This window comes from Oreochromis aureus, linkage group 4 (assembly GCF_013358895.1).
Source record: "Oreochromis aureus strain Israel breed Guangdong linkage group 4, ZZ_aureus, whole genome shotgun sequence".
Lineage (NCBI taxonomy): Eukaryota > Metazoa > Chordata > Actinopteri > Cichliformes > Cichlidae > Oreochromis > Oreochromis aureus.
Window position 1 is genome coordinate 15965911 of NC_052945.1, and position 19028 is coordinate 15984938.

The window sequence follows — 19028 nt, forward strand, 5'->3', positions numbered from 1 at the left end:
AAAGATTGTGTGCTTTTATTTTGAAGGCAAAAATCACATGACCAGCTCCTCTGACCGGTTTAGTACAATCGGGATATGCACAAACAACCAAACATACAACATTCTGAAAACATTTTTCTTAAAATCAAACATTAGAGCCAAAGGAGTACAGCACGAGGAATGAATGCAGAACACAGCAAATTAAGGAGACACTGTACAGGAATACAAAAAAGTTATTTAAAAAATCTTTTTTTTTTTAAAAAGAAAATTTAGTCATAAAACTCATAGTACTGAAGAACAATGGTGAGGTAATGAACAGGTCTTGGAAATTTTTTCTATTCTTGCTATAAAAAACCCCTCAAAGAAACACTTAAATAGAATTCAAAGAACAGAAAGTGAACACTTTTTTTCACAGTTAAGGCACAAACATCTGTCTGCGTTTCTCCGTGTGCAGCGTCACTCCGTGCAGCTTGCTCTGGACTCTGTGGGCAGTGAGCTGATGTGCTGGAGCAGCTGATCGCAGTAGACAGGACTTCGCTGTTTGTCCCGGACAGCCTCCACCTCCTTCTTCAGAAGTGCAGGGTGCGCCGAACTGCCTTTCTTCAGGACTTCTACACACACACACACACACACACACACACACACACACACACACACACACACACACACACACACACACACACACACACACACACACACACACACACACACACACACACACACACACACACACACACACACACACACAAAGAGAGAAACAAATTCAGAAAGACAGCACACATAAAAGTCAGCATTCTGGATTTGAACTGAACATCAAATACTTAAAAATTTGGGGCAAAAAATAAACATCTCCGGTGATCATGGCAGCTGTACTTCTCCTAAAATGCTGCCTCATATTTATCTGTGAACATAAAAATAACTCCGTTTAAAGCTTTAATTGTTGGCTGGACGTGTTTTTAAAAGCACTCTGGCTCATCAAGATGCTGCTTCACACATGTGTTGCAGGTAAGGTTTCCTTCCAGCGTTTTTCCTGCCCAGAACAACAACTGACATTCCCAACCCAAAAAGGTTTTAGCCAGACCCAAAGCAGAATCTCTTTCCCCCATCCAACTTATAATAAGCTATTTTAAAAAAAACTTTTTATCCCTAGGCTGTTTGCTTAACCATAATGCACATTTTTGTTCAATAAATAGTCATCAAAAAGAGAAAGAAATGCACTGATTTCTGTCAAACAAGGTAACAGATTCTTTAACATATCCTGCCATCATGCTCACTGCTGACCCTGGACCCGTCTCCAACCCATCCCTGCTCTCACTTTCCATCTTGCTGATGTGCAGTTTTTTTAAGTTTTGTTTTTGCACTTCAAGTTTGTCCACTAGAGAGTAGACAAGAAAGAGTGGAAGAAGATACTCAGCAATGGACTGCAGGTCGGATTTGAACCCTGGATTTTATTATTATTAACAATAATAATAATAATGATAATGATAATAATAATAACAATAACAATAATAATAATAATAATGATAATGTTTTAGGTAATAAAGGTGGGTGAAGCACTGTTTTTATAGCTTTACAGCCTTTCCTTACTTTATAGGCAAGCAAAGGCTGTAAGTTGACCTTTGAGCTTCAGGTGGATGCCTGAACAACGCATGCACTTTAACTACAAGCTCTGTGGTTTCCATGTCAACAGCACTTTTATGAGTATTTTATTGAATTTGTTCTCACGTTCTCTTTTGTCAGCTGGAATGCTCACTAAACCTTAAAAAAAAACAAAAAAACAAAAAAAAAAACAGCAACAGTGCAGCAAAATTGCAGGTGTGACCCTGAATCACCTTCCTAACCTGTACAAGGTGAGGACAGCCCCAGCCTATCCTGGCTGACTCTAGCCACCCTTTCTCAGAGCAGTTTGCCATTAAGTTTTTGAACAGCACGCTATGCTCTTAATGCTTTTGTTGTATATTTATTGCATTTTGCTTGTTGGTTGTGTGTTTTTTGCTGACTGTACATCAAATGACCCTTTTGGAGATAATACAGACCTTCATGACAGGTTAAAATCTGCTTTTTTAAACATCCTTAAAGGACGGAGCACACCAGCAGGTGGCAGCGATCAACTATATTATAGACACCAAGTGTGCAGATCCTTTACACACACACACAAAAAAAATCCACCAGGAGGCGATAAGTCACTGTTAAAATCCTCTCCCCTGTTGCTCCCACATACTGTGCTGACTTTCCAGGTATATTGAATTACTTCTATTGCTGTCCCAGTGGGTAAACACTCCACAAACGACAATGCAAAAGCGTTGTTTCAGTGGTGACATAATATCACTCTGGATGAGTTATCGCATGTAAACTAATCATTTGAAACCCACCTTTGTTCTTCAAGGGGATTGAGGGGATTTTTAGCTTTTGTGTGTCCTGTACTCAGTTGGGATGGATGTGGGGGGGAGAGGCGGGACTTTGAATTAAAAGAGAACAATGATGGGTTGTGAGAAGCGAGTTACGCCCGTGCCAGCAGTGACAGAAGGAGGGATGGGAGCGTTGTCCATCATTCTGTCAGGACATGCTGCAGACATCAAGACAATTCACAGATATGCGTTTGAAATACAAGAAGCGTAAGAATGGGATCAGCTATTAAAGGAAGAAGTAGAGAGAGATGGAGGGAAAGACAGAGGGTGGGGAGGGGAAAAAAGAAAGCTTCAAACAGAGCCATGCATGAGAGGGAGGAATGCTTCCACAAGCTGGATATGGGCTGGTTATGGGTGCTGTCAGATATACATCACTCAGCGAGACGCGAGGTCGTGTATTCCACAAAGAGTCTCTGAGCACAGTTTGAAGAGCCGGACTCACAATCATATACTTAAACTGTTTGAGGCACATGTGCTGAAAAGAATAAGTTCTAAATCTCTGTGTCATTTATTTCTTTAACACTTTGGAGCCTCTTGGAAATTTCTCAAATTTCCAAGAACTCTTTCATGACTGTAACATCATTTAGGTGCCATTCAAACTATTGGTTTCCAAACCTTTTCAGCCTAAATGCTTCAGACACACAATTTTACACAATTGTGTCAGAAAATAAATCTGGGTTTAAAAGAAAACATGGGTGGAAGTGGAATATATTTATTTTGTTTGTGTAAATGTCCCTCATTTTTTCCATTTATAACAGCAATGTGCAAAAGCCCTGAGCCACCCCTCATTTCTTTAAATTTTGCTTCCAAGGAGCCAGTGTTGTTCTACAAATAACACACAATTTTAAATTGTATCTTGAGGCACTTTTTTACTGGCAGCCTGTTGCAAAATGGATAATTTGTTACCATTTCTTTAGTTAAATACATGAAAAATACCAACGATAATGCAGTTTGCCCGAAAGCATTTTTGCACCAACAAGGTGTTTTTACAAAGCGCTATTAGCCGAAAACTCCCTATATTTCGGCATTGGTGTGCATTGTGTCCTTAAAAAAATTTGAGGAAACGGGACAAGTGGAGGACAAAAGAAGATGTAATAAGTCTTAAAAAAATATCCAGCACAGACCTGACACAGGATCTGAGTGGTGCCTCTGGACCTTTGGTTGATCCCAGTGGTGTTGGGTGAACCATTGGCCAAACTGGAATTATGTGTTTGTACAATCAGATTTTGACCCATCGTGTAGTCCCATATAGAAAACATGTGATTGGCTACAGCTTCCTTTTTCAGCATGAAAATGATCCCTAACATTGTGCCAATGTGGTAAAAGTATACTTGAATTAAAAAAAAAAAAACCCACACAATGAAACTAAACTATCACTGTACTTTTTGGCATCAACGATGGATGACCCCAGTCTGAGAGTCACTGGTTTCGGCTGAAATAACTAAACTAAATATTTAAACTTTTAAATATCAATAAAGAAACCCCCAAAAAACTATTGTCTGTCCCAGTATGTTAACCTGAAATCAGCCAATAATGTTAAAAACAGAGGGCTGATGCTTTTTAATAAATTGAAAAGACCGGCTGTTGTTTACAAATTTCATTCAAACAGTCTTTTGGTAGTTGTGAGTGCTGCATCACAGTCTCATGGCCAGGAAAAATGTAGGAACACTTCAGCCAGTGTGACTCATCTATCACACAGAGATCTAAGACACAGAGTAAAGACTTAACAGGCTTTGGCTATGCAGGTACTAACTGCTAGCAGAATAAACCCAACAGTGATGCGGGACTTTTCATGGGATTTGTCGACAATGCGTGCCATTGTGTGAGATACGCAACTGTTTCGTGTCCTGGATAAGTTGAGACAGTAACCACATCCTCAATTATTCCTTTCATGATTAAACTGAAACAAACAGAATCAAGGCCATGGACATCTTTCTCTCAGTTTTAAAGAAAGCGAGCAAGATCCAGGCCAGCGCTCTTCCTAATGCTCCACCTCCACAAGTGCGGCTAAACGAACGTCGTCGCCTTGGCAAGAGGAATCCCGTTATTTTTTCCACCCACCAAGGGGATCCTTAAAAAATAAATACAACACAGAAACTGCTCTCAATAAAAAAAACAAAAAGAAAAAAGAAAAAACACTGAATGTGGGTGTGCATATAGTAAGTCTCCATCACAGAAACAAACAGTGTCTTTGTAAAGTCCTCTTAAGTGTGAGGCTTCATGGTATTGAGGCTTCTGCGGCATCTGGCGAGTATGAAAATGCTTCTTTTTTTTTTTAACTCAGAGAGAAAGAAAGAGAGGTTCCTTAGTGAGGCCTCTCTCTCTCTCGCTCATCACTGGCAAAGGCATCAGCACTCACCTGCATCCTGTCAGAAGCAATGACAGCTAACATCCATATGAGAGTGGGAGGGAGTGCAAGTCCAGAGGAGCAGAGGCTTGGTTAGACAGTTCAGGAGGGAAAAAAATGTGCTCAGACTTTCCACTGATACGTAAATAAAACACAGCCGTGAAGCCACTGTGGACAACAGAGGGCACGAGGAGGAGGAAAAGAGAATGACAGATAAAAGATGAAGGGATTAAGTGGGATGTGAGGGCAGATGTGAAAAGGTGGCGAGGGGCAGAGCGTCCGAATGTGGTTTTCATTTCGTGGGAGCGTTGAGAAGAGAGATCCTGAGCAGAGAGGCAAAGCTTTCCCACAAACACGCACACACTCCTGTGCGTGTAGGAGGGAGTTATTATACAGACATTAAAGCTCACATATTTAACCTGTGAAATGAACATCTTAGGTGGGGAGGTCTTTATCTGGACCCCCTGAAGCCCACCAAAAGCCCAGCTCTTAATGGTCTTAAAATACTTTGACAGGGGAAATTGCACATGCTGCTTCTGGTGATAAACTGTGTGGAAAAGAGGGATAATGGTAAGCTTTGGAAAAAGGGAGCAGAGGGTACACTGGCTGACTGCCAGTAGCACAGTCTAACGTTTGATAGAAGACACCCCAAATTCCTCTCATCCCTGTCTGAGTGTTTTGGACACAGGGGGCTGATCTGCAGAGCGTCACACCTAAACTCTGCTTTCACCACCGCCTCACACTCACCATCATATTTCTCAGATAATCAAGATCGTAAGATCCGTCGCACATCATCTGAAACCAAACAGCGCACACGCAACATGAGAACGGTGCGCTTAATGTGTTCCAATGAGTTACAGTTACAGTCTTGCACTCTTCTCACAGCATCAGGGACTGTTGATGTCAAGGAAAAAAATTAAGCAAAGCCCAGCTGTACGAGAGTTCGTCATTGTACGTCAAGAGTTATGGTTTGGATTAAGAGTGTAGACCCAGAAGGAGCTACAGCACATTTCACCAGCAGTAAAACTTCAAATTTAAATATTTTTTTATTTGTTTTAAAAAGCAGGTTGAGGGCATGTTCGCGTCCTGCTATCAACACTCTATCCTTGTCTCTATGCCCCACCCAGTCTTACCAAGGACTTGGTCCTGCACTGAACTGTCAGGGTCATCCAGGTGCAGGAGCAGCTGCTGAAAGAGGAGCTGCAGATGAGCACCGTGGAGCACAGGGTTGTAGTCTTTGGTCAGGCTGGAAAACCACAGCCCCACAGCCTGCAGGGCCACACCGCGCACCTCCTCGCTGCTATCATCCAGACGCTTCAGAAGCTCTGTGGAGGAAAACAAAATCATTCACAGGTAAAAAAAAAATAAAAAATAAATAAAAAATGGTTTTGACTACATCAGGTTTATAATGCAAAATGTCAGGTACTGACAGATACTAGAAAGAAAGAACATATTTCACCCATACTGGCTTCTTCCAGGCTCTTTACCTTTACAATTTAAAACACCTTGAGGCAACAGTTTTGGTGCGATATAAATAAAAATGACTTGAATTGAGTCTGAACTGCATTCATACAAAATGACAGCGCACACTGTGACTTACCGGGGTAAATCTTATTGAGAGCCTCGTGGTGTAAACTGGTTCCTGTGAGTCTGAGTATGGCACACAGACAGCGACAAGCCAACAGTCGGCTCATCTGAGAGTCCTCCTCCAGGGCCGACAACACCTGGGGACGCATCCTCTCCTCCAAACAGATCAGCTGTGTACAGAACAGGCAGGGTTTCAAACTACATTGTTTCTAAAATGCAAGCCAACCAAGAAAGAAATTCTATCTCTACATAAGATGTCGAAACAGTTCGGATTTTTTCATCTAGGGGTCAGTCAGCACCACATGAGGTTTTATTCGCTTACATTGCGAAACATCAACCTGAAGTATGGCATTTACAGGTTTGGATGAGTTCACGATCACGTTGAGCTCGAGTCCAGCAGGAACTGATGTTTTAATCACACCGGCAGAAAAACAGATTGATGAACAAGGTGAGGCTCCAAGAAGTGATGGCTAAAACCTCTGTCGCCCAGTCTGTTTGCTATCGAAACCATGCAGGCGAAACAATAAAAAAAAAAGGTTTTTAAAAAAGAGAGCAAGGAAGGGGGGGGTCAAAAAGAGGAGGAAAACTTGGCAGAGAAGTGATCCAGCATTACATCAGTGACAATCTGACGGTGCCAAGTGTAACTGGAGCTGCTAATTGTTTTCACAGGGAGCAGAGAGGAAACAATGTCCTTTTAAACGAGTCGCTGTCGAGTCGCCTGTGGAAAACACACATGACTTTCTGTTCTCGCATCTATCTGGATGTGTTAACTCAAACCCAAAATTTCTCTTTTCGAGGCTTTCCACTCCTGCAATCGTGGACACGTACACCTACGCTCACACCGCCCCACCCCAGATGTTTGCAGCTAAAGATGTCTGAAAAGACCAGGTGCTTGAGCTAGTCTAAAATGGTCACTCTGTGCACGCGAGGGCAAGTACTGCCAGATGTGCGGGTGCTGGTGCGAGCGCACATACTGTAAACCCGGCACATGCTCCGGCAGGCAGGTGCAAGGGCATGTTCCGGTGACAGTTCCTACATATAACAAGGGCCCAGAACAGTGGAAGCATTGTTCCTCTGGGACAAAGGTATGCGAACCCGATTGCCCCCGCGTACACCTGCTACCTGCCGTGGCCAACTCTTTCAGCCAAGGAGAGAAAGATGGCGGACAATATATTTTCCTAAAGGGCCGAGTGGGACCGTCTATTTTGATGTGAAATGGACAAAACAGAGAATCTGAAGTAAATGTCAAGCCCTGATGGATTGCAGGAATGCACTACCACATCTTTTCCTTTACAGCTGAGTCAATAAAAAATATTCCTGCAGATTGGAGATCAAAAGTGCTGGAGGGAGCTCACATCCGGTATGTGCCTCCAGTGCTTGTGAGTCGCTCTGCACAGGTGGAAACAGAAAAAACTAAAAACTGTGTGCATCGTACTATACATGTGATGGATTTGCTGATGTCCTCTCAGTAAATACCTGTCCAGGTGTGATGGCACCTCCATGCAGCACTGCCAGCAGACAGCTGAGGGCAGAGGTGCGGACGGCAGCGGCGGTGCGGCCTGCGTGCCATACCAGGTTAGGAAGCAGGATGTCACTCAGAAACCTCTCTGAATCGTCATGGAAACGCCTGGGATGACGCACAGGAAGAAGGGGGGGGGGACACGATAAGTCAGAGAAGACATCTGCTTTATGTACAAAACAGCAACCGGCGAGCACCGAAACATTTCTGATGATGTGTAAATGTAACATGACTGCTGCAGCATTACAGCTATACCATCAATATCATGGAGATTCCTACACTCACTGTCATAACGCACAAGTGGGAGGAAGGCAGCCTGAGGCAATGACCAGAACATCTAGGTATCCTCCTTTCGCTTCTCTTTGCCTCTGGCATCCATACCAGTCTGCAATGCCCTTAACTGCAAACCAGCTCTAGCCACTGGTTCTTCATTTTATGCCACTAACCTGTCATATGCCACATGCGTTAAAGTGTTGCAACGATTCCCTGCCAGTAGAGGGGGACTGTGTGTCACAAATACAGCAAGAATTGTGCAGCTGGATGGGCTCAGTCACCTTAACAGCTCATCACGAGTGATGCCAGAGGATGGAAAGACATATTCCCACATTACAAGGATGATGTCAAGTGGTTAGGGAAGCAAGGTTTTGTGTTATACTTGCACATCTGTATGCATGCACACCCATGCACACAGGTGCTAGGTAATTTTCACTGCATACCTAATGGGTTTATATGCACTTGAGCAATCTCTCAGAGGTGAGCGACACTCAGAAGACAGCACAGCAGAAAATTGGTCTGAAAGATGGGGAAGGGAACAAGTCTCCTGGGCATCATTGGACAAAGAAATCCACAGTAACGTTTCAGCATACATTAAGTGGTCCAAGAGGAAAGCCGATCTACTCTGGTCTTTCTTACAAACCCCCATGGTTACACACTTTACTTAATTACAGGTTTATTTAAATCAGATTAGATCAGAGGCTTCAGATACAGTTATAGTCCTTATAGTTAGTACATTTTCTTGCAGCTGAGATATTCCACAATAAAATGTAAGTTCTGTCATTGCAATCTGCAAGTGTTTAGGAACCACAGGAACTCGGCCACAAAGTGGCAGACAATGTAAAGTTACAGAGCGGGGTCACTGAGAGCAGAATGTGGAAAATTCACCAACTGTCTGCTGACTCAGTAACTGCAAACCTCTTCCAGCATTAACATCACCTCAGAAACTTTGCACCAGGAGCTTCATGGCATGGGTTTCCATGGCTGAGGTAGGAAGGTGCCCCAGCACTTTTGCCCAAATGATGGCGTCATGGTAGAAGGCGTATTGGAAGTTTTTTGGAATTTAGCCATATTATTATTGCAATTTTCATTTCAACTACTCTGTCATTTGTTTCATTCTAGAATGTGTTATTACAGGGTCACTTCTGATAAAAGCACAGATCAAAAAAAACATTCCAAAACACAAAGAAACCACATTGGAAACAAGAGAAAGAGCTCATCTCTTTTCCCCTCCCGTTTTATATCTTGAAACCTGACATTAAGACTAAAGACGTATCTATTGCAGTTCGTTCATGCATGAAAGCACACCGTTGTCTTCCATGTAACTCGGATCATTTTGTCCAGCCGCATACAGTGGGGGGGAAAGAGGCACACACTTTCATTTCTTACACAACACCTTCTACTTAGATTTCATAGCCAGCTTTTTAATCACGACACACAAATCCACATGAAACAAAAGTGTTATGAACGTGTGCGGATGAAAGGCACGTGAACGCACACAAACTTTCCCTTTCAGCTTGTTCTATAGCGGCGCTGTCATTATGCCATTTTGGTTTCAGAACAAAGACGAGAGGTTTTTTCTATGACTATCATTGTGCTCTTGATGACATATAGCACGTGTGTGGCCTGCAATCTGCCAAGCATCAAGACCAGTCCATAAATCATGAGGGGAGAGGACTTTGGCAGAAGGCAAAGCCCCGTATAGCATGATTTAAGTTCACACTATATGAATCTGAAACCTTTTGAAGGTATACCATGATTTCTGTCATACTGAAGGTTTGTGTTTACAGGAGATATCGCTCAGGGATGAGTGAACCAGTTAGCAGTGCAGGTGGCCACGTTGGAAGTGAAGAGACAGACTTCTTTTGTGCGATATGCCAAATTATGGATTAAAAAAACAAAAAATCCCACGAAAGCTGAATATCCAACTTCCACATTTTTGGCGAAGATGGCAGAATATTCTGGCTCAAGAAGACCTCCTGTTTATGTGATACTTTTCACTGAAATACATTATGTTGCCTTCTGTTGCCACTGCCGACTCGAGCCAAAAGGGACTTCTAGTGTGTTCCCATACAAAGATTAGCACTAGTTTCTTCCTCCTATTAACAAAACAAACTTTCTGACTGCAGCTTTAAGATTAGTTACACACGACACAGATGTCTCCATCTGAGGTTTTCTTTCTGATCGACGGGAGCAGCTGCTGCGAGGATCTCGGGTTTAATGCATTCCATCAGATCGCAACCCCGAGCCCATACTGAGGGCTGCACAGCTGAGGGCTCAGAGGGGACCCTGTTGGGGTGGTGCTGGTGGTGGCGTGGGGGGTGGATGTCAGACATCCCTGCTAGACCCCCCATATCTCCTTAAGCAGTCAATAACCATTCAAATTAGCGACGAGAGATTCAGGCAGCATGCGCTGTTTGCTTCAGGCAAGCTGTGAAGTGATTAATTAATCAGCGTTAGTTGATCTAATACTCCCAGTGAGACCATCTGAACTCAAATGGGACTCCCCTGCAGTCTGTATGGTGAGTGAGGAATGTGGTTTATAATTTCAGGATAGCAGACTGCATCACATAACCCTAGCTTCTCTCCATCCTGTTTGTTTTACAATTGATTTTATGACTTTTTTATTTAAAAAAAAAAAAAAAAAAAATTAAAGTATGTCTGGGCCTGGTGCCCAGAAATGGAGCAGAAATTATGACCTTGTGGCTTTGGAATTACCTGCCTGAGGAGAAATGTTTTACAGATTCAGAGATTCTTTTAAATCCCTGGTTCTGGCAGAATCTTTTAGACTTTTTTTTATTGTTTTCATGCACTTATTTATTTTTTTGATGGCATTTGGAGCCTCCTAGGAGAGCCATTTCAGGCATGTCCTGCCAGGAGGAGGCCCCCAGGGAAGATCCATGACTCACTGGGGAGATTATATCTGCCGGCTGGCTTGGGAACGATTTGGTATCAACCCACTGAGATTGGTGTCCCAAGGACCCTAGCCCAGATAAGCGGTAGAGGGAGCAAGGAAAGATGGATGGACGGCGTTTTGCATTTGTCCTTATTATTTCACATGAAGATTTCTGGATGTAAACATAGTGGAAGCGTTCTGATTTACATTTCTCGTCTGCGTGCAGTTTGAGTCGTACTGACTAATCACATTTGACCAGGCCTTGGTTGCATACAAGTAAAACTGTCCATGTAGAGAGAAAACGAAGGAGTACAATTTCACGCAATGATGTTTTACCCACGTAAAAATTATTTTCAATAGCAAACAACGACCAAGATGTGAAACTGGAAATCTTGGCCCTCGGACTATTAGATAATTTACATTATCTGATATTCCGAATATCCTGGCCACACTGAAAGCTCCAAAATATTGGCTGTTGATTCAAAAGTTTTCCTGTTGTATGTAAAAACCACTCTGTAACCTCTGTATTTATAGGTGTGAATAAAGCTAATTGTCATTGTGCATCCTCAACAATTTATACAATTCCTCATTTTGTGCATGCATTCCTAATTATGGTTCCTTGTTAGCATGTTTTGAATGAACACAGTGATGTAAAGTCCAGAAAGTGTAAACTAAAGCTGATTAGTTGGAAATTTAAAGTCTGAACCTCATGCAGAGAAAAGGATGAAACAGCAAATGAGCGTGCAGTTAAGTGTGAAATATTCATGAACGTCAGACAGAAACATCTCATTCCCGAGTTCTGTTCTGTAGTGTGAACGCGTGTCACTCTCACCCCTGAGAATCCAGTGTTTTGTCTGCATCCAGCAGCAACTTTGCAAGCATTGTGAAGATGCTCATCCTCATCTCTGGGTCTCTGTTTGGTTGCAGGCAGTTATGGAGAAGAGGCATTAAATGGCTCAAAAACTCGCCGATCACTGGACCTTTAAAAACACACACAGACAAAGTTGCATTACTACAAATAACATTTCTTTTTCTGGTCTAAACACACTTTTGCACAAAGAGGAGTCGCATGAAGCTGTAGATGCTGACTTTGTGTGGCCTGTATTTTAACCACTAGGCCACCATATGCCATAGGCTCCATTTATTTATGCAAGGACAAGGACAAAGCTATTCCAGGTCTACCTGCTACCTTTGTAATGCAGATGTTTGCAAAAGAACTGGGTGAATTTGTGACAGTGGAGACAGTAAGTATTAAAAAAAGGCTCATTGGTGCACTTCAATATGACCTCAAAACACCTCAAAGCCACAGCCAAAGGCACTGAATGTTTTTTTTTAAATCCAGTGATGAGAAAAACATGACTGTACCCATCTGAACTTCAGTATCTCACTTTATTATACAAACTTTGATACACTCTGTGGATAGACATGCACAGTGGCACTGCACCCTTAAACTGAAAAGGTTTGTATACAGTATAAAGCTAAAAAACAAATTAATGTAGTGTAATGCAGCGTCACCCATGCTTGGGCTTCAAAACACAATAAAAGTTCATTTGTATGCCATTTAAAATTCAAGTACTGATTTGGAGGGGCAGAATATTCAAACTCGATTTTCACATTTTAATAATTTTTCTGCTTTTGCTGATTTTCTTAACTTTGTATTAATAAAAAAGTAACTAAAGTTCCATTCACACAGGCCTAGAGACCAACCAGCCACAACCTCTCTGACAGACGGATGACCGATGTAATCTTAGAGCTGCCTTTATAAGATGTGTGCAACAGTGGAGAGTGGACAAAAAGGTGGGGACAGAGAGTTAGGGGAAGACACGCATCAAAGGTCACCAGATCGAACTCAAACCCCACCTGCTGCCTTGCAACCTATGCCCACCTGCTCACCCTGTGAGCTAAACTGGCGCCCTAGTAACAGATCTCTGATGAACACAAAAAAGCTGCTTTGCGCTGCCATATTTAAACAAATCTCCTGTGTTCTCCTACCTTTCCTCAGACCAGCTGACTGCGCGTTCTGCATTTGGAAAGAAAAAAATAACACACAGATGCACAATGGAAATTTCAGTGTCCAGAAAGACTGTTGTTCAGCCCAATTCTCGCATTACCAGTATAACCATTATCACTACTTCAGCAGTGCTTAAACCTGGATTCTTCTTTCAAAGGACTGAAGTTCATTCAGTCCTTTGAAAGTCTTATTTTTTCAGTCTTATTTTTACCCAACTACTAAATGCTAAATCCCTCCATAAGATATTTGCGTTTGTGAATTTTCTCAATAGCACTTTGTCAGGACAAAAAAGAAAAAGAAAAAAAAAAAGCCCCTGTTTTTTTGCTTTGTTTTTACGTTTTTTAAAAGGCACTGACATATTGTTGAGTTATTAAAAACCGTGGACTGGTGAGACATTAACACTGAGTCAGAGGAAATGAGATGTAAGAAGATCTTTGTGCGCCACTGTTTTTATACAAATGTCTTTTACAGGAAAATGAGAAACTCACCGCGCAAATATCCCCAGTTACATTCATGCCTACGCACGCTTATCCACTTACAGTCTTGCAGCATGTTTACACAGCTATATATAGTGATCTCTCTGTGTGTAATGAGTGATAAGTGTCCATGCCCTGTTTGGACAGACAAACAGAGTTCATGACCTGTTTATACAGACACGAGTGGAGACGGAGGAAATCCTGACATGGCCCGGGGATGCTAGCCAGCGACAAAAAAAGATATGGGAAAACATCGCGGGGCAGACCTTTTCCATCCAAAGGGAATTTGTGAATCACAGAATGTGTTATTTAAGCAGAGGTAGCTAAAAATGACTACCGATGTGGCAAGGCAAAAACAGAATATTTCAATTATAAACAATTAAAAAAAAGCAGTCAGCATCTATTTTAACCTTTAACAAGGGAGAATGGGAGTGAGAGAGATTGTGAGTAATTGCGCCATACAAGCAGACATTCTGACACCAGCTGGAGAACAAAAGACTGAGGAGGATATGAGGAGGCAATAATTATTCCTGTCTCTTACAAACACAGATGGAGTGTTTGAAGAGCTGATGAGCCAGCAAAATGACCAATTCTCAGTTGTCATATCAACTACCGTCAATTGTCCAAAAGGGACCCAATTTTCCTGAATCATGTGGACATCAAACACAGTGATAAAACGATAACATGACTGTCTGTTTTGCTGCCCGTAGCAAAGTCCTTGGGATGTGTTAATAGAACATCTGCAAGAATGAAACCTAGCGAAGCTTAACCCTGGAAAACATTTTGTTCAGTTCTGTTTTTTATTTCATGCTATTTTGGCTGTGTTGAATTAACATAGCTCATATTTGCCAGACAATAAAATTTTTTTTTTTTTTTTTTAATTTTAGAATTGTTGTCTCAGTTCCTTAAATTAGCTTAAAATGGTTAAGCTATGCAAAAACCTTCACATTTCATCCTCAGGCCCCCCGCTCCCCCAAAAAAATGCCCCACTGAAAATTCAATTTTTTGTTCCCACATTTATCTTGACAGCAACTAACAAATTCATTTATGTTAACATTTTATTTTGGACCGCTCTCCTTCAATTTTAAATTTTTATATTTGCCCACCAGGTGGCGCTACTACTTTTTACCATTCAAAGCAGAGTGCAGTAAAATTTCACGTTTTTTTTCCTGTTTTCCTCAAGGATGCCTTGCTACTGAAATCATACATGTGTGCAGGTATTGATGGTAAATTATGGTTTGTTTGTGTGTGTGTGTACCAAGCTTACATATCTTTGTGGGGACAAAAAAAAAAAAAAAAAAAAAAGGAATATTACTATACTTGTAGGGACCAACAGCCCTTATGGGGACAAAATGCCTGTCCCCACGACTTTGAAGGCATTTTTGAGACTCAAAATGTGGTTTTAGTGTCAGGGTTACAATTAGGTTATGATAGGTTTTGGCTAAGGGTTAGAGTTAGGCATTCATTTTTGATAGTTAGGAGTAGGGTAAGCATTATGTCAATTAGATATCCCCAGTAAATGATGAGTAACCTTTCAGAGCTTCAAAGATGTCTCAGCAGCAAGAACCCAAAAAATTGACTTTGTTGAATATTGGGTTCTTGCTCAGGCAGTTTATGCAGCTGCACTGCAGCCATGGTTAGAAGTATGAACAGTAGTGCAGGAGCAGTCATTTTGGAGAAGACTTTAGAGCACACCGGAGGCACTGGAAATGATCGTGCACTATCAGTGTGAAGATGGCACCTTATCCTCCTCTGAGGACTCTGAGGCTGACGTGGAGGAGGCCTCAGAGGTAGAAACAGAGAAGCTGGACTCCAACTCTGACTCATCTGAAGGTGAGAGTGGAAAGGAGATGGCAGTAACAGGATGGACCTCTCCATCTCCATATTTTGGTTATCCCCATATTTTGTCTCCCACAAAGACTGCAATGCCCTGCTACATCCCAGGGGCCAGAGGTTTGACCCCGAGACTGACACACCCTGCCACCAGCTATGCACTGCTGCTGATGGATGAAATCCTGCAGCAAAATGTGGCCATAAGAAACCCCGAATGGGAAACACTCATGTGTTTTCCATGCGGAAAGGAGGAACTGCAGGCTTATGTGGAGATGCTCATTTTTGACGGTGTTTATAGGTCAAAAAAAAATTAATCAGTTCCAATCTGCAGGGTGCTGCTCCAAGCCCCTTTCATCAGCAAATGTAAGGGCAGTGTGACCTTTGCACAGACAGAAAGAGAAGAGCTGGCGGCACCACGTGGAACGCTTACATGCAAAGATCAGTCTGTCCAGCAGCCTCTGCTTCACCTCAGCTGGAGTCCCTCTTCTTTAAAGGGTTAATCCAAAAACTATAATTAATACTTGCAGTTTTAAAAGACTGCGTCATTTAAAGTGGAAAAAATATTACTATATAATACTTTTACAGCTGTTTGTTTGTGAAGAGGTGGCAATATTTTCATTAGGATGAGTTAAAAAAAATCTGACTCTGTACAAAAAATAAAAATGCATGAAAATAAATGAATAGAATGATAATATAATTCTTGAAATGTAGTTTATTTTATTAGTATTTATTAGTTTTTTGTTTTGTTTTTTCAATAAAAAAAAGAGTGGAGCTGTCCAAACATAATGGCCTTTAAAGGGTTAAAAAAAGAATGATTAATAATCTTTTATACATTTCAGGCTGAAGTATTTTTAGAAGACTGAGTCATTTAAAGTAGAAAGAAAATATTATTCTATAATATTTCTACAGCAGTTTTTGGGAAAGTGGCATTTTGTGGCCTTATGGTAAAAAGAGTCAGTTTTTTTAAGGATCATCTAAAGATTAAAGCATTATTCAATATGAAAACAAAACACACACACACACACACACCTTTAAACAGACACGCACATGGACACACAAACACTGAGCTTCAAAGTGTCCTTGATCCAGGAGAAGGTCAAGAACAGGCAGCTTTGCTGCTGTTTGATGTAGTGACCTGCACAGGGATCACTGGACTTAGAGTGGACTGGTCAGTAAGTGTGTGAGAGTCTGTGAAAGAGTAAAAGAGAGAGAGCATGTGTGTGAGTGTGTGTGTGTGTGTGTGAGAGAGAGGGGGAGAGAGAGGATTATGAGGGGGGGTACCCAGCTGCCCAGTCAATTAGAAAGGGAGTAGTGAGATGGAGATAAAAGCGTGGTGCAGGGAGGTGGTGATGATAGAGGGTTTTATGGGATAAAGGGACGCAAAGAGAAGTCTCAGAACCAAACCGAGGGTCACAGCTTTTAACCCTCTGTGTCACCCACATACACACACTCTAACTGCTTTACAAACAGAGGGGAAGACAGAGACGTACAAAAGTCAGGCAGCCAAATTCTCTCCTGTGTGGACAGTCACTTCCAGGGATTGATCTTAGACAGTGACAAAGTAAGCGCTGCCTTGGGAACTGTCAGGTATTAACTAGCATAATTTTTTTATCCTTAACATTTGACTATCGACATGGATTGTGCCGACAGCGCTGACATCAGCTCTGACTGCTGAGATTAGGACCTCTCCAGCTTCTCTCAGGAGGAGTGTGGGACTATGAGCAAACATCAGCAAGAACCAATGAGAGCTGGTAGGATGTGTTTTCATGATTCCTCCTCCTTCTGTGCAAGCGGGACAAAGACAACAATACAAACAAAACCCCAAAAAACCCAAAGCTATTCCAACTATTTGTGCAGTAAAGTGTATGCGCTGCCTTCAATATGGACTAGATGTATGTGAAGGACAAATAACTTGATTCTTAAAATATGATGTAGTATATCGTGTCTGAACAAGCTGAAAAATTACTACCACATGAGGTGGACGTGAACCTGCTCAAACTGATGGATGTAGTGATTTTCTTCATGTGGCAATTCGAAGTGCCGATGTCTTAAAAACCTTACTGCATTTTTTTTCCACTTTTACCACAGTAGAGTCTATACATGCAAAAACTTCAGCACCTGCAGTATAAAGTGGCTACATCTTGCGCACATACAAGCTTCAGCTCTCACCTGATTGTGTGACTACGATATGCAGCTGAAGTCTCTCTGGGGAGTAACTGGACCAGGTGTTGACAGAGGCAGACAGCCAGTCCAGCAGCTGGCCCATATGTTGTCTATAGAGCTCCATCACCGAGTCCAAGCCCTGCACCCTACACAAGAACTCCACACTCTCCAACGCCTGAAGGAAAGAGGGGGTAGGTGGAGCAAAATTATGTCAACATAAGTTTAGACTGCAAGGTTTACTTGAAATCATGAAGTGTCTATAAAAAAAAAAATAAAAAAAAAATCAAACAACAAACAAACAAAAAAAGCAGAACTCTGAGCGGGAGTAAGGCTTAGCAAAGATGAGACAAAGTGATAAGAGAATTATTTCAGCTGAACAGCTACTGGTTTCCAATAATTTCAGGAATTCGGATGAGACACAAAAGCATCGTGTGAAGCCATGGGAAGAATAACACAGCAGACATGACAGGGTCTCACACAGACAACCACTCAGAAACTAAAACCTAGATACACAGGATGTCACAAAGGCACAGGAACCGCCAGTACATGCACACACACATCAATAAAGCTGAGCTAAGAGGAAAGGGAAAGAATGAAAGAAAAAAAAAAGGGATAGTAAATACTTAGCTGACATCTTATGGCAGGGAAACAGACCTATGGGGCGCTTAATAATTCCCGTTGTAGTCCCTTAGGGATGGACGGGGACAGATACATTGTTTGAGTCACAAATTGGCTCTTTCAGAAGAGAGCCAGACAACCCTGAGCTGTCCGCTGATGGGAAAGACATGCCCCTTTTCTGGGAAAACAAGTTCTTCTTTTCCTCTGGGTCCGGGAATGCCCAAGGCCATTCTCACCATTCCTCTTTCTTAATCCATTCCTTCCCATCTCTTCTCTACTCACTGCTCCCTGTGTGAACATACACACTGATGCAGACAGACATAAACACACAGTCACACTGGTGGCCCGTGTGGTGTCTGGTCAGCATCTGTGCCAGTTCCTTCCCGCTCCTCTCCCTATCATTAGCCTACGATTGGCGACAAGAAGTTAGATGACATGTTGACCTCAGATGCCACTGGCTTCACTTGTCACTGGTCCTGTTTGTGCTTGGCATGTGGAGGCTGACCACAAGATGAGAGGTCATTTATTACCTGGACATGAGATGGCTTTTTTTTCACCTGAGGAGGCTTTATGGAACTAAATGGGGCTTCGCTTATGACACAAACCTGTGTCACAAGTGCAACACAACTCATCCACCCCTATTTCTGTTCGTTTCTTTCATTCTCCACCTTTCCCCCGCCTCCTTTCCACAAAGACTGGATTTAAAGTTCCACTCCAAAGGTGCAATTTCAGCTCCCGTGGCTAAGTGGGTAATTATACAGTTTGAGCCCATGTAAATGCTTACATTCCTCGAATAGCTCTTGTGTCATAAAACCTGCTTACCTTTCTAGTAAAAAAAATTAAAGGGGAAAAACAACAAGTGAAGGGGAAAATTGTGCAATTTCAGAGCAAAATGTAGACGAGAGCTGCAAGAAGGAT

General features: G+C 42.1%; 1 protein-coding gene across 1 annotated transcript in view; it reads right to left on the reverse strand.

Annotated features, from left to right (window-relative positions):
- Positions 1 to 6: 6 nt before the first annotated feature.
- LOC116321452 (dynein assembly factor 5, axonemal) overlaps positions 7 to 19028 on the reverse strand; it is a 28147-nt gene continuing 9125 nt past the window's right edge. Inside the window, exons 8-13 of the mRNA XM_031741307.2 lie at positions 17499 to 17667; positions 11842 to 11989; positions 7798 to 7948; positions 6335 to 6491; positions 5868 to 6059; positions 7 to 590 (exon numbers count right to left, since the gene is read on the reverse strand). Of these exons, the coding sequence (XP_031597167.1) occupies positions 436 to 590; positions 5868 to 6059; positions 6335 to 6491; positions 7798 to 7948; positions 11842 to 11989; positions 17499 to 17667 (972 nt within the window). The 3' untranslated portion in view covers positions 7 to 435. The remainder of the gene's footprint in view (positions 591 to 5867; positions 6060 to 6334; positions 6492 to 7797; positions 7949 to 11841; positions 11990 to 17498; positions 17668 to 19028) is intronic.